Genomic DNA, 15,031 nt, shown 5'->3' on the forward strand with positions numbered 1-15,031 from the left:
ACCTAAAACAGCCGGGTCCAGGGAAGGCTTCTTGAGGAGGGGCCTCACCACCGCCTCTTTCAAGGCGGCTGGAAAGACACCCTCCACCAAGGAAGCGCTCGTAATCGCCTGGAGCCAGCCTCGTGTCACCTCCTGCGTGGCCAGCACCAACCAGGAGGGGCACGGGTCCAGTAAACATGTGGTGGCATTCAGCCTCCCTAACAGCCTGTCCATGTCCTCGGGAGCGACAGGGTCAAACTCATCCCATAAAATGTCACCAAGACCACCCTCAGCCGTCTCACCCGTCTCACCGCAATCTTGGTCCAAACCATCCCGAAGCTGAACGATTTTATCGTATAGATAACCGTTAAACTCCTCAGCACGTCCCTGCAACGGGTCATCCTGCTCCCCCTGGTGTAGGAGGGAGCGGGTCACCCGAAACAGGGCGGCTGGGCGGTTATCTGCCGATGCAATGAGGGAGGAGGCGTAGCTACGCCTCGCTTCCCTCAATGCCACTAGGTAAGCCCTAGTATAGGACTTCACTAGTGTCCGATCAGCTTCTGTACCTTTTGCGCATGCGCCAAGATGGCGCGTTGAGGATCTTCGGCGGTGCGGTTGGTGGCCTTTCCGGGGGTCTGGGACCGAGAGGGGCTGTTTTTGGGCCCTCTCGGTCCCGGACCCTGCCGGGAGAACATCTGAAGCGGCGTTTGGGCTGGGGCTGGCCGGGACCGGAGCCTCGGAACAGCTGATAGGCTCGGCGGTCTCGGCGGCTTCCTCCGCGGCTTCCTCCGCGGCTTCCTCCGCGGCTTCCTAGGCCTGTTTTGGGGCGGCGCTCCACGGCCGGCTTGGGGCGGTGGCCGGTGGGGGCTCAGCTGCTTGGCGGCTCCCTCAGCGGCCGCCGGTGGGGGCTCAGCTGCTTGGCGGCTCCCTCAGCGGCTCCTCCGAGCCTCGGAACAGCTGATAGGCTCGGCGGTCTCGGCGGCTTCCTCCGCGGCTTCCTCCGCGGCTTCCTCCGCGGCTTCCTAGGCCTGTTTGGGGCGGCGTCTCCACGGCCGGCTTGGGGCGGTGGCCGGTGGGGGCTCAGCTGCTTGGCGGCCTCAGCGGCCGCCGGTGGGGGCTCAGCTGCTTGGCGGCTCCTCAGCGGCTCCTCCGGAGCCTCGGAACAGCTGGTGGGCTCGGAGGCTTGGCGGCTTCAGCGGCGTCTCGATGCCTCCCACGGCCGGCCTGGGCCTGCGGTCGCTTGGCGGTGGGCTCGGCGGCCCTGTGGTGGCTCGGAGGCGGCGCGCGGGGCTCTGTGGCTCCCTCGGCGGCTCGGCGGCTCCTCGGTGTCTCCCTTGGCCTGCTGGGGTGGCGGCCGCGCCGTGGCGGCCGCTGTATGACTTTCGGGTCTGGCGGCGGCGGCGGCCTTCCCCCAGGGGCTAAGACTTTTTTCATCGGCGCCGGAGAGGGCCTGGCCGGACTTCCTCCCCTCGGCTCTTGGCGTTTCTCTCGGCGTTTCCTCTGTCCTCTGGTGGGCCATGGCTGGGGTGATGGCCGCGGTGGTTGCGCCTGGCCCTCGGGCTCCGCCGGCGGTGGCCGGGGCGGACGGCCTCCCTACTCCCAGGGGCCGAGGACTTTCTATCAACGTTTGAGAACTTTTGAGTACTTTTCTCCATCATTTGCCAGAGACGAGGAGACAGGAGAAGATCGGTCGCTGAGTGGTAGCGCAGGGGGTCGGATGTGTCATCTGGAGGGTTCGGCCCGCCGAGGGAGGAGTTGGAGGCGAGGCTGGCCCACTTTAAGACCCCCCTTTTTCTGACATCAAGGCCCAGAGTGACTGTAACACCAAGGCCGTACGGACTGACTTGGAGGAGAATGGCTTATCATCTGGACCTGGGAAAGTGGGGCTGTTTGGGTTTGGGGGTAGAATAACGGCCCCACGGAATCCTGGAAGTCCATTGTCCATCTCGCCAGCCAGGGACTCTAGTCTTGCTGCAATGACATTTTGCCATCTTGACCGGCTTGGATGGACTGCTGACTGTGCTGTATTTTTATTGATGCGAAGATTTTCAACTGCGGACCTTCTTGCCCTGCGAGATTCCCCTCTCTCGCAGGTCTGGCCCTCCACACTATCGAGGGCACATCTCGAGGACGGGTTTTGGAACCCCGAGAGTTGGCATGAAATCTAGGAGGCTTAGGGATTTTAATGAACTGTTTTAATCGTTTTTACCAGGGAGTTTTAAGGGAATTTTAAGGGGAGGAAACTGACGGGTTTGGTCCGGGGGGGGGGATGGGCCCATCAGGGAAGGGGCTAGGTCCACCATGTGTTCGCGGCGGTAACTTAATAGGTCCTGGGGTTATGGCGAGGGGTGTCGTTCCAGTTTGTCAGGGTCGAGCTATTATTACGGTAAGTGGGAGAGGCAGATATGACGGAAGGGGGGGGGCACATCAGGTTTTGGGGCTCGCCTCGCTGTTTACGAGCGATTGCGTGCTCCGGCCCCCCAGGAATTTCCCGTGACCCGAGTGGCCAGGATAATCGGGACCTGGGCCTCCGGCTGATGTTATGTAATGCCAGGTCCGGGGGTAATAAAGCCCCCCTGGTTTCAGATCTTATTCAGGAAGGGACCGCGGACGTTATGGGCGCACGGAGACCTGGTTGGGCACTGAAGGGGGTTCCCTAGTGGAGATGTGCCCACCAGGCTTCCGAGCATTCCATCAGCCGAGGGCCCAGGGTAGGGGTGGAGGGTGGCGGTTATCATCAAGGAGAGTCTGGAGCCGAGGAGACCACTGTGCCTCAGATAGCTGGGTGTGAATCCTCTTCGTGAAGTGGGGTCGTAGAACTCAGGTGGGCTTGTTGATCACGTACCTGGCTCCTTGCTGCGTGACTACAGCCCTGCCTGAGTTGTTAGAGTTGCTGGCCGGGTTGGCAGTTGAGACCCCCAGACTGCTGGTCATGGGGGATTTCAATTTGCCATCAGCCCGCGTAGCATCCTCGACAGCTCAGGAGTTCATGGCTTCCATGACGGCCATGGACCTGATTCAGTTAATTGACGGCCCTACCCACGTCGGGGGAGGTACCCTAGACCTGATTTTTATCTCTGGCCAGTGGTTTAATGATCTGGTTTTAAATGATTTAGTTGTGGAACCTTTGTCATGGTCAGATCATTTTCTCCTTCGTCTAGACTTTCTGACCGCTACCCACCATCGCAGGGAGACGGAACCAATGCGTTGGTTCCGTCCCAGGCGCCTGATGGACCCGGAGAGGTTCCTGACGGAGCTTGGGCCGTTTCCCGAACACCTGTCCCACGACTCGACTGAAGAGCTAGTTGCGGCCTGGGAACGGGCCGCGGCTGGAGCTTTGGACCGTGTCGTGCCTTTGCGGCCTCTGACCCGGCGCCAGTCTCAACCAGCTCCTTGGTTCTCCGAGGAGCTGAGGGAGATGAAGCGCCGGAGAAGACGCCTAGAGAGTGCCTGGAGATCCAGCCGCTCTGAGGCTGACCGGACACTAGTTAGGTCCTATAGTAGGACCTACCTAGTGGCAATGAGGGTTGCGGTTGCCCACGCTTCCTCCCTCATTGCGCCGGCAGATAACCGCCCGCCCGCCCTGTTTCAGGTGACCCCCCCGCTCCTCCAACAGGAGGGGCGGGAGGACCCCCTACAAGGGCGTGCCGAGGAGTTTAACGGTTATCTATACGACAAAATCGTTCAGCTTCGGACGGATTGGATCAAAGTTGGGTAGACCCAGGCAAGGGTTCCGAGGCCCGTCTTGTTGAGGTGGTTTGGGATGACTTTGATCCTGTGACTCCCGAGGACATGGACAGGTTGCTGGGCAGGCTGAACGCCACCACATGTTTACTGGATCCGTGCCCCTCCTGGTTAGTACTGGCTACTCAGGAGGTGACACGAGGCTGGCTCCAGGGATTACAAATGCTTCTCTGCGGAGGGGTCTTTCCCGGCCTTGAAAGAGGCTGTGGTGAGACCCTCCTCAAGAAGCCTTCCTGGACCCAGCTGTTTTAGGAACTATCGCCAGTCTCCAATCTTCGCCACGGCGAAGGTTGTAGAGAGTGTGGTGGCATGTCAGCTACCCCAGTACCTGGATGAAGCTGTCTATCTAGACCCGTTCCAGTCCGGCTTCCGCCCGGATACAGTACGGAGACAGCTTTGGTCGCTGGTGGATGATCTCTGGAGGGCCAGGATAGGGGTTACCTCTGCCCTGGTCCTATTAGACCTCTCAGCGGCTTTTGATACCATCGACCATGGTATCCTGCTGCGCCGGTTGGAGGGGTTGGGAGTGGAGGCACCGTTTATCGGTGGTTCTCCTCCTACCTCTCTGATCGGACGCAGACGGTGTTGACAGGGGGCAGAGATCGACTCAAGGTGCCTCATGTGTGGGTGCCACAGGGTCGATTCTCTCACCCTCCTGTTCAACATCTATATGAAGCCGCTGGGTGAGATCATCAGTGGCTTTGGGGTGAGATACCAACTGTACGCTGATGACACCCAGCTGTACTTTTCCACCCCGGCCACCCCAGTGAAGCTGTCAAGTGTTGTCCCGGTGTCTGGAAGCCGACGGGTCTGGATGGGGAGGAACAGGCTCAAACTTAATCCTCCAAGACGGAGTGGCTGTGGATGCCGGCACTCGGTACAGTCAGCTGCAGATGCGGCTGTCTGTCGGGGGTGAATCATTGGCCCCGATGGAGAAGGTACGCAACTTGGGCGTGCTCCTGGATGGCCGGTTGTCCTTTGAAGACCATTTGGCGACCGTCTCCAGGAGAGCATTTTATCAGGTTCGCCTGATCCGCCAGTTGCGGCCCTTCCTGGACCGGGATGCCTTATGCACAGTCACTCATGCCCTTGTTACCTCTCGCCTGGACTACTGCAATGCTCTCTACATGGGGCTCCCCTTGAAGAGCACCCGGAGACTTCAGCTAGTTCAGAATGCGGCTGCGCGGGTTATTGAGGGAGCGTCTCGGAGCTCCCACATAACACCTATCCTGCGCAGACTGCACTGGCTACCTGTGGTTTTCCGGGTGCGCTTCAAGGTATTGGTTACCACCTTTAAAGCGCTCCATGGCTTAGGACCGGGCTATCTACGGGACCGTCTACTGCCGGCTTCTATCTCCCATCGTCCGGTACGCTCCCACAGAGAGGGACTCCTCAGGGTGCCGTCAGCCAAACAGTGTCGACTGGCGGCCCCCAGGGGGAGGGCCTTCTCTGTGGGGGCTCCGACCCTGTGGGACGAACTTCCCCTCGGACTCCGACAATTACCTGACCTTAAGACCTTTCGCCGCGAACTTAAAACTTATTTATTTCATATGGCTGGACTAGCCTGATTTTTATTTTTATTAGATGGGTTTTTAAAATTGTGTTATTTTACAGGGGAGTATGTTTTTAACGTTTTGGGCATTTAAATCAGTTTTTTAAGGGTTGTTTTAAATTATTGTGTGTATTTATATTTTATCTGCCTGTTCACCGCCCTGAGTCCTTCGGGAGAAGGGCGGTATACAAATTAAAATATTATTATTATTATTATTATTATTATTATTCTGAACGGCTGGACCTCCAGGAACTCTCTAGGCGTCTTCTCCGGCGCTTCATCCCTCTCAGCTCCTCGGAGAACCAAGGAGCCGGTTGGGACCTGCGCCGGGTCAGAGGCCGCAAAGGCACGACACGGTCTAAGGCCCCCGCCGCGGCCCGTTCCCAGGCCGCAACAAGTTCCTCAGCCGAGCCGTGAGCCAGACCCTCAGGAAATGGCCCAAGCTCCGTCCGGAACCCCTCCGGGTCCATCAGGCGCCTGGGACGGAACCAACGTATTGGCTCCGTCTCCCTGCGGTGGTGAATGGCGGTCAGAAAGTCCAGACGAAGGAGAGAGTGATCTGACCATGACAAAGGTTCAGTGACTATTTCCTTTAAGTCCAGATCTCTCGACCACTGACCAGAAACAAAAATCAGGTCCAGAGTGCCACCCCCAATGTGAGTAGGGCCATCAACTACTTGGGTCAGGTCCAAGGCCGTCATGGAAGCCATGAACTCCCGAGCTGCCGTCGATGACGAGCCGGACGATGGCAAGTTAAAGTCCCCCATAACTAAAAGTCTGGGGGTCTCAACTGCCACCCCGGCCAGCATCTCCAGGAGCTCGGGCAGGGCAGCTGTCACGCAGCAAGGAGCCAGGTACGTGATCAGCAAACCCATCTGGCACCTATGACCCCATCTCACAAAGAGGGATTCGCACCCGGCAATCTGAGGTACAGTGGTGCAAAAGGCATTTGATAATGTGAATTGGCAATTTATGACTACGCAATTACAAAAGATGGACTTTGGGGATAGATTTATTAATATGGTTAAAACTATATATAAAGACGATCGGCAAAGGTAATAATAAATGGCAAAATGACAGAGAAAGTAGATATCAGAAAAGGAACTAGACAAGGATGTCTGTTATCTCCATTGTTATTCATCCTGACGCTAGAAATTTTAAACAGGAAAATAAAACAAGATAAAGAAATAAAAGGAATGAAAATTAAAAGGGAAAAATACAAATTTCAAGCATTTGCGGATGATTTAGTATTTATTATGGAAGAACCAACTGAAACAGGCCCAAAGTTAATGCAACAAATAGAGGAATATAGAGAAGTAGCTGGATTGAAAATAAATAAAGACAAGACAAAAATTAAAGTTAAAAATATGAGAGAAAAACAAAAGAAGCGATTAAATCAGAAGCTAGATATTCAAATAGTGAAGAAAGTGAAATATCTGGGCATTCAACTAACTTCAAGATGTATTACGGTGAAGGAAGATAACTACTATAAACTGAGAAACCAAATTGAAATAGATTTGGAAAAATGGAAAAATCTGCAATTATCATTAATGGGAAGAATAGTGTTAATTAAAATGAATGTATTGCCAAGAATTTTGTTTTTCTTTCAAACAATCCTGATAAAATTGGAGAAGAAATATTTTGAGAGTTTGAATAAAATGATGTGGAAATATATATGGCAAGGCAAGAAAGCAAGAATTAATTGCTTCAAGATTCTAAGATTAGAGGAGAATTTGGTCTACCAAACTGGGAACTTTACCACGAAGTGGCAATGTTAACTTGGGTTAAAGAATGGATTTTACTGACTTTGGAAGGACATGATTTGCAATTAGGCTGGCACGCATTCTTATGGTATGGAAAAAATAGGATACATGGATACTTCCAGAGGCATTGTGTAACGGCTTGTTAACAGTATGGGAGAGAGTGAAAGAAAAACATTATATGGAAATACCAACATGGCTTTCAACAATAGAAGCGCTGACACATCCGAATATGATTAACATGAACAATATTGTAAGGTATAAGGACATCTTAACAGAGAAGGAAGAACTAAAGCAGAAACAAGACTTAGAAAAACAAGGGATCGAGACTGATTGGTACACAAGATTGCAAATACAATCAAGATATGATAAAGATTTGAAACAATATGGTTTTAACTTGGGGGAATCAGTTGGATCAGATAATGACTGGAAAGGATGAAAAAATGATTAAAAAATTGTAGTGCAAGTTAGACTAGAAGATGAAGAAGTAAAAGAGACAATGGTAACATGGGCAAAAAATTTTGGTTATGCAATAGAATTAGAGAAATGGCAACAACTATGGGAAAGGAATTATAAGTTGACAATGGCAACTGCATATAAAGAAAATTTATATAAAATGTTTTATAGATGGCACATGCCACCAGAAAAGTTAGCAAAAATGTTTAAAGATAAATCAGCTAAATGTTGGAAATGCTCGCATTTACCAGGATCATATTACCATATGTGGAAGACATGTAAAGAAGTAAAAAATTATTGGTCTAGAATACAGACATGGTTAGAGGAAATGTTACAAAAACATATAGAATTAAAGCCAGATATTTTTTTATTGGGTATTTTGCCAGAGAGATATAGCAAAGAAGATATATGTTTAATTAATAATAAATAAATAAATTATACATGTAATAACAGCAGCAAGAATTGTATATGCGCAAAATTGGAAGACAGAGAGAAGGTGAAGTAATAAAAAATAATTTCAGACTGTGCAGAAATAAATAGATTAATGTTAAGAATAAAAGATAAAGAGGAATTGGTGTATTTCAAGATATTGGAAAGATTCTATGTATCGCTAGCAAAGAGAAATGAATAAAAGAGGATAGAAAAACAATTTAAATAATGGGAAATTAAATGAGGGAAATGATAAAAAAGAAATAGAAACTCAGATAATGCCAGAGTAAATGGAAAAGTGGGATGGGGGGGAGAAAGATTATAAATATAAATGTACAATAATAAAATGGTAGATTGGATAAAATGGAAAAGAAACTGAAAAGAAAGTATAGAATATTAGAAAACTGGAGCTGCTCTGTTACCAAGTAAGGGAAATATTATACAACAAAGAAGAAAGAAAGAAAGAAGAGGAATAGAGGGTAAGATAGAGGTGGTGAAGGAGAGAGAGGAACAGAAGAAAGGGGAAGGAGAGGAAGACAGGATAGGGGATAAGAATAGGGGAGAAGGTGAAAAAGGAGGAAAAGAGGAGAGGAGTGGAGGAGAGGAAGGGAAAGGAGGAAGAAAGTAGGAGAGGTGAAGAGGGAGGAAGGGAAAAGAGAAGGTTTGTTATGAAATGAAGGGAAAGAAAGGGTAGAAGAGCAATCCCAAATGTATTTAAAATGTTTTATTTTTGTGCTTTCTTTAGAAAAAATATGTATGATTATTTATGGACAAGGGAATGTACATTTACAATATGTGTATAAAAAAATAAAGAATAAAAAACTTTTTATAAAAAAAAATAGTTTAAAGCCCTTTTGATAAGATGAGCCAGTCGTTTTCTGAATATAGTTTCCAGTTCTTATGACGTGCCAGTAGCCCTTCATTTAGGTAATACAGACCATAATCTAGGAACCCGAAGTTCTGTTGATGACCAGTTCTAACCAGTTTTTAAGCCAGGGGTTTGTTTCTAAAATCCTTTGATCCCTCATTGGATGTTGGTCTTCTGTTGGAAGTATAGATGAAAACATCACTTGTGCTCCTAATTTTTTAACTTTCTTCCCTAGCTGTTTGTAATCTTTTGTTATTGTTTTCAGATTCATGTTGGGTCACGTATAGAAGAAAGGGGTAGTAATCCATGGGGTTGATTATTTTAGCAAAGTACTCAGTTACATCTTTGATTTTTGCTCCAGGAAGACTATATAGCTCCCTAAATTGACTGCCTAATCTGCAGACTATAGTTTCTGTTCTAAGAATTGAATCTCCTATCACTAATATTTGCTTTTTTTCCCTAGGAAAGTCTGGAATACTTTTCTTCCTGTCGCAGGAATGCTGGGTTGTGCTTTTTTAGAAACTAGAAACTATTGAATATTCTCTTATGAGTGTCTGAATTTTCTCCCAGAAAGAGGCTATGAAAGTGATAGTTCAGTTCCAGAGGGGCTTCATTGGAGTAGGCTAGGGTAGATAGTAGGGGCTTTGCTCTTGGTTGTTTTCTTCTAAAAGTGACATGTTTTCATCGGTCTTGCTCCTTAAGTACATACTGTGTATCCCCAAAAATAAGACCTGCTCTTATATTTTTAGGGTGCCAAAATAAGCACTACAGCTTATTTTGGGGGAAACACGGTATTCAGGGTGATTGGCCAGGTTGGACGCCCCGGTCCGCAGACAAGAGGTGGCAAGTGTGCGGGGACCGATGGTATATGGCAGCAGCTGCAGCAGATGCTGTCCCTTGATCAGTGTACTCAACTGTACTCTGAGGCTGCGCAGGTGAGTGTCAGCTCTGAGGCTGGCCTGACTGAGGCCATTTTGGGACTTGCTCACACAGCAGAGAAGAGGGTTAAGGAGGGGGGAATAGAGATAGTTGGGTGTTGTAGCAAAAACCAAATGCTTTCTTGTGGGGACCAAGGACATTCCTGCAGGTGCTCGGAAGGAGGGGACTGGAGTCACCTAGCAACTGGACAGTATCCTGATTGGACCATGTGACTGATTGTTTAGGGAAAGTGAGAAACTTTCATTTTTAATTAGGTGAAATTAAACCATGTGAGTATTCAGAGTCAGTTTTCACCAGCCTGTGCCAATATGACATATCCAATAAACCTATTCTTTGAGGAATTTGCCAGCCTCAGAGTTTTGTTTGCTATGGTTATGTTACCTGGAACCCTGAGTGAATTGATTTCCTATTCAAGCAACAGATGGAGGCAATGACATGGGGGGAGGGGGGGAGAGGTGATTCGGACGTGCTGCATGGGTCATGGGAAAGCTGAGATGTGAAGACTAGCCTCCCGCAGCCACCCACCCACTCCGGCCCACTGACTCTCAGCTTTCCCGCGGCCCACCTGGATCACCTGCCTTCCCACCCGCACCTCTGCCTCCATCTGCTGCCGGTACCGTTGCATGAAGATGAGCCTCCTGCAACAGCCTGCAACTCCGGCCTGACTCGGCTTTCCCGCAGCCCACGCAAGGCATCCTCATCATGTTCCTCCCCCCACGTCTGCCTACACCTGCTGCTTGGACAGGAAATCAATTCACATGTGCTGTGTGGTCTGCGGCTGCTGCTAGATACCATCGGCCCACATGCACTCACCACCTCCTGTGCTGGCCACACTCATCCCTCTTCACTAGAGGTTATTTTTTGGTAGGGCTTATATTAGGCACATGCTTAAAAATTAGGCCAGGGCTTATTTTCAGTGTAGGTCTTATTTTCGCGGAAACACGGTATGTAGACTCCTTTCTACAGAAGCTGTTTGTTCCTTATTGTGTACAATTTTGATGTATTGGTTCTTTATGTATTTTGTATTCTTTATGTTCATATATGGGGTCATCATGAGGTTAAAAGTTCAAATAAGTATCATCCGTGTTTTATCAATGACTTGATAAATCTCAGAAAATAAGTGTAAAATGTACCTAATGCTATCCCAATTACACTCCTTCCTTAAATCATTTAAGCAAAAATAAACTCTTAGTGTTCAACATCTCTAGACTAAATATTAATTATGAAGTAGTGCAACTTTTTATGTCTTACCCTGCCTTCTCCACCATAACTTTTCTCTCATAATCCTTAAGTAACATGGGTTTTTCTTTCTTCTTTGTGGAACTCTTCTTACAAACAGCGACTGAGCAAGAATCTGAGAAGAGAATCAAGCATAACTGATTACCTGACAACTTATAGTAAAGTTAAATCATTACCCAACCCAAATATAACCCATATTGCGCCCATGCAGTCTTTCCTCATCCATAGACCTCTCTGCCCTTTGTGGTATACAGAGGAACTAAGAGAGCCGAAATGGATGAAGAGACTTCTAAAGCACGTCTGGTGAAAGACAAGGGATGAACTTGACCTGACACGGGTAAGAGCTGCTATTAAGGCCTACCTCATGGCAATTCGTGTGGCGAAATGTAAATACTTCTCCGCATTAATTGTGTCTGCAGATAATCGCCTAGCAACCCTCTTTAAGGTGAGCCTCCTCCTCCTGGTGAAGGAGGAGATTGAGGTCCACCTGAAGGGGTGCGCTGAGGAATTTGTGGATTTTCTGGAAGACAAAATCAACTTCATTCCCAGTTAGATGTCGGTGTGGTTGCTGGTCCAGTGAAAGCCCCTGAGGCTGCTCTGTTAATTGGGAACAGTTTGACCCTGTCGCTCGTGAGGAAGTGGACAGGATCCTAGGGAGTATGTACACAAGCACCTATGTTTTAGACCCATGTCTCTCCTGGCTTGTGAAAGCTTCCCAGGAGGTGATAGGCAGCTGGACTCTGGCGGTGATTAATGCTTCCCTACAGGAGTGGGTAGTGCCCCAGCACTTTAAGGAGGCTATGATCCGCCCTCTTCTTAAGAAACCATTGCTGGATTCCACCCTGTTGGATAATTTCCAACCTGTCTCCAATCTTCCCTTTTTGGTGAAGGTGGTTGAGAAAGTGGTTGCGCGGGAACTCCAGAGGTTTCTGGATTATCTACACCCCTACCAGTCAGGATTCAGGCCTGGATATGGGACAGAAACAGCATTGGTTATGCTTTTGGATGATCTCTGGCAGGAGCAGGATGTAGGTAGTGCATTCATCCTTGCTCTACTTGACCTTTTGGCAGCTCTCGATACCATCAACCATGGTATTCTTCTGGAGCAGCTTCACGGGATGGGAGTGGAGGCCCTGTGCTATCCTGGTTTACTTCCTTCCTCTGCAGCCACTCTCAATCAGTGTTGATAGGAAAAGAGGGATTCAGCCCTTGCCTGCAGGACTCGGTATCCTCCGCTCCTGTTCAACATTTATATGAAGTCGTTTGGTGAGATAATCCATCACCATGGACTAAGGTATCATCAATATACTGATGATACTCAGCTGTATGTCTCAGTCTGTGGTGAATTAAGCAATGCCGTGTCCTCCCTCTCACAGTGCCTGGAGGCTGTTAGGGGCTGTATGGGGAGCAACGGGTTGAAACTGAATCTTGGCAAGAGTGGGTGGCTCTGGGTTTGGGGTTCTTTGGCCCATGGAGAATTGCCACCTTTGGTCTTAGATAGGGTGGCACTACTCCAAACAGACCCTGTGTGTAATCTGGGAGTTCTCCTGGATTCGCAACTCCTGCTTTAAGAGCAGGTGGCAGTCATGGCCAGGAGGGCCTTTGCGCAACTATGGGTTATGCGCCAGTTGCACCCTTTCCTGGACAGACAATCCCTACTCATGGTCACTCATGCCCTAGTCACTTCCTATCTTGACTACTGCAATGCACTCTACATGGGGCTGCCCTTGAAGAGCATCCAGAAGCTCCAGCTGGTGCAAAATGCAGCTCCCCACATAGTTTTGTGCAGACATGTATTACCTCTCCTGTGGGAGCTGCATTGGTTGCTGATTTGCTTCCGGGTACAATTCAAGGTGCTAGTTGTTACCTTTAAAGCCCTTCATGGCTTGGGACCAGGTTATTTGAGGGATCGTCTCTTGCGAATCATATTACCCAACCCACTAGAGCAGGGAGGCAAAGAATATTGGGGGTCCCATCCCCTAGAGAGATACATCTTCTCCATGGTGGCTCCCACTCTCTGGAATGGCCCCCCACTCTAACACTCTTCCAGAAGGCACTGAAGACCTGGTTCTGCCAGCAGGCCTGGGGAACCCAGAGTGGAATGGAGCCCATTAAATGGCTGATGTGATGTGTTGTCATCAGGTGGGGGGGCTATTATATTATTTTATTGATTTATTTTCTTTTATTAGTTTTATTTTATATATGTATAGTTTTTATACCCCTGTAAGCGACCTTGGGTTGCCATGTGCTAATAGGCAGCAATATAAATTTTCAAATAAATAAACATGTATGTATGTATGCTTGGACAAAGCCACTGGACAATTGCCTTAATCCCAAAAAATTATAAATACTCACCTTCCTCAGTGTAGAAAGTGACGTTCTTTTGATAAATTCGGGGATCCTTTGTTTTTAATAAGCCTAACATGGAATAAAAAGCACGATCCAGTTTGGGGTCAAGTTCCTATCACGGAAGGAAAGAACCACCAGAGGTGAATATTACCATTTGGGGGAAAAAACCATTTGCTCTGTGGTACCTTTGTCCCAGCAAAGATAGAACCCCAAAAATATAGACAACAGAAAGCTCTATAGAATGCCCTATATAAGACAGTCCCTTAAGAGGTCTGACCCTGCTGTTCTTCAAAAGAGCCCTGAAAACACAGCCCTTCCCCAGAAAAGAGTTTTACCCAGTGCTTATTGCTAAGAATTCTGCCTAGCCCCCTCCACGTCTTTTATCAGTGTTTTAATGTATTGCTTTTGCTTTTAATCCTTGCACACCACGGATAAAAGTCGGAGGCATTACAGATAAATTCAGCCGCTCCGATTGCTTTGGAAGTTCAGATTTCAGAGCAGCAGGGGAACACCACCCGACAGAAAACGTAACCCGATTCTCCCGGATTAACAGAAATGAGGGCTTCTTGTCACTCAACGCCAACCCACCTCCTCTTCGCTAGACGCCGACTGGGAACTCGAGACTTCCTCCTCTTCCCCATATTTGTCCTGCACTGAGGGAGCGAGAAACCAGGCATAACATGAAGACAGCGCGATAACAAATACCCCAAAGCGCAAACCCGACCACATTGTCCACCACTCACGCCGCTGCAGCTCCTCGCGACGCCGGTACTTCCCATAACGTGCAGCAAACGCCGCGTTCACCCGCAGTACCGGCTGGCCAGACATCGTGTTACGACTCAGCCCTTCTGCATTGAAAGCAGGTTCATTTCCGGGTCGCTCAGCACGGAAAGGGTTGGACTCACCAGTGGAAGTAATTAGATCTCCTCCCAGTCGCCGGGAAGCTATCAATCAGTTAGTTGTTCCACTGGAGTGAGTGCTTTGGAGGCGGGGCCAATTAGACTACTCAAAACTTGCCCTATATTAATATAGAGTAGGTGGGACGAATGCTTTTAACGTAACTCTTCTCAAAGCGAGCCAGAATTCCAAAATGGGATGGCATCTTAAAAACGTAAACGCATTATATTTAAGAGCTTCTACTAGACGAACATATCAAGCACTATTTTAGAGATAGAATGTATGATTATAAAATGCAAAAAGTATTTTGTTTTTCATTTCATCAGTATTTAAATTAAATTAAATACTGATTTATTTATTATTTATTTATTTATTATTCACACTTTTATACCGTCCTATCTCCCTAGGGACTCAGGGCGGTTTACAGCCATATAAAAACATATATATATATACAGAGTAAAACATTAATTTAAAAAACTTATTACATAGGCCGAATATTTAAAATAGAGATATAAATAATAAAACCCCATTTAAAACCAGATTTAAAATTTAAACATTTAAAAATTTAAAAATTCTAGTCCAGTCCTGCGCAGATAAATAGATGTGTCTTAAGCTCGCGGCGGAAGGTTCTGTTGGAAGGGAACTTCACCTAGGCAGTATTGAGCAAAAGGAAACCAAGCCAGGGCGCATCATAATAACAAAAGACACTGGCTCAGAATTAAATCTGGCCAGGGAAAAACCCACAAACCTCAAGGCTATTTAAAAGACAATACCAAGAAATACAGGAAAGGAAATAATCAGGTCACACAGACATAGCCG

General features: G+C 48.2%; 1 protein-coding gene across 4 annotated transcripts in view; it reads right to left on the reverse strand.

The window, feature by feature from the left end:
* The window catches only part of KRI1 (KRI1 homolog), a 62,509-nt gene extending 48,312 nt beyond the window's left edge, over positions 1–14,197 (reverse strand). The window contains exons 1-4 of one of the 4 annotated variants that reach the window (XM_058168458.1): positions 14,059–14,189; positions 13,904–13,968; positions 13,322–13,427; positions 10,979–11,081 (exon numbers count right to left, since the gene is read on the reverse strand). In XM_058168458.1, coding sequence (XP_058024441.1) covers positions 10,979–11,081; positions 13,322–13,427; positions 13,904–13,968; positions 14,059–14,143 — 359 coding nt within the window. In that variant the 5' untranslated portion in view covers positions 14,144–14,189. Of the gene's footprint in view, positions 1–10,978; positions 11,082–13,321; positions 13,428–13,903; positions 13,969–14,058 lie in introns of all 4 variants that reach the window. The other 3 variants (XM_058168461.1, XM_058168460.1, XM_058168459.1) reach the window with 3 other exon arrangements.
* Positions 14,198–15,031: the final 834 nt, after the last annotated feature.

This window comes from Ahaetulla prasina, chromosome 2 (genome assembly GCF_028640845.1).
Source record: "Ahaetulla prasina isolate Xishuangbanna chromosome 2, ASM2864084v1, whole genome shotgun sequence".
In the NCBI taxonomy this organism is placed as follows: Eukaryota; Metazoa; Chordata; class Lepidosauria; order Squamata; family Colubridae; genus Ahaetulla; species Ahaetulla prasina.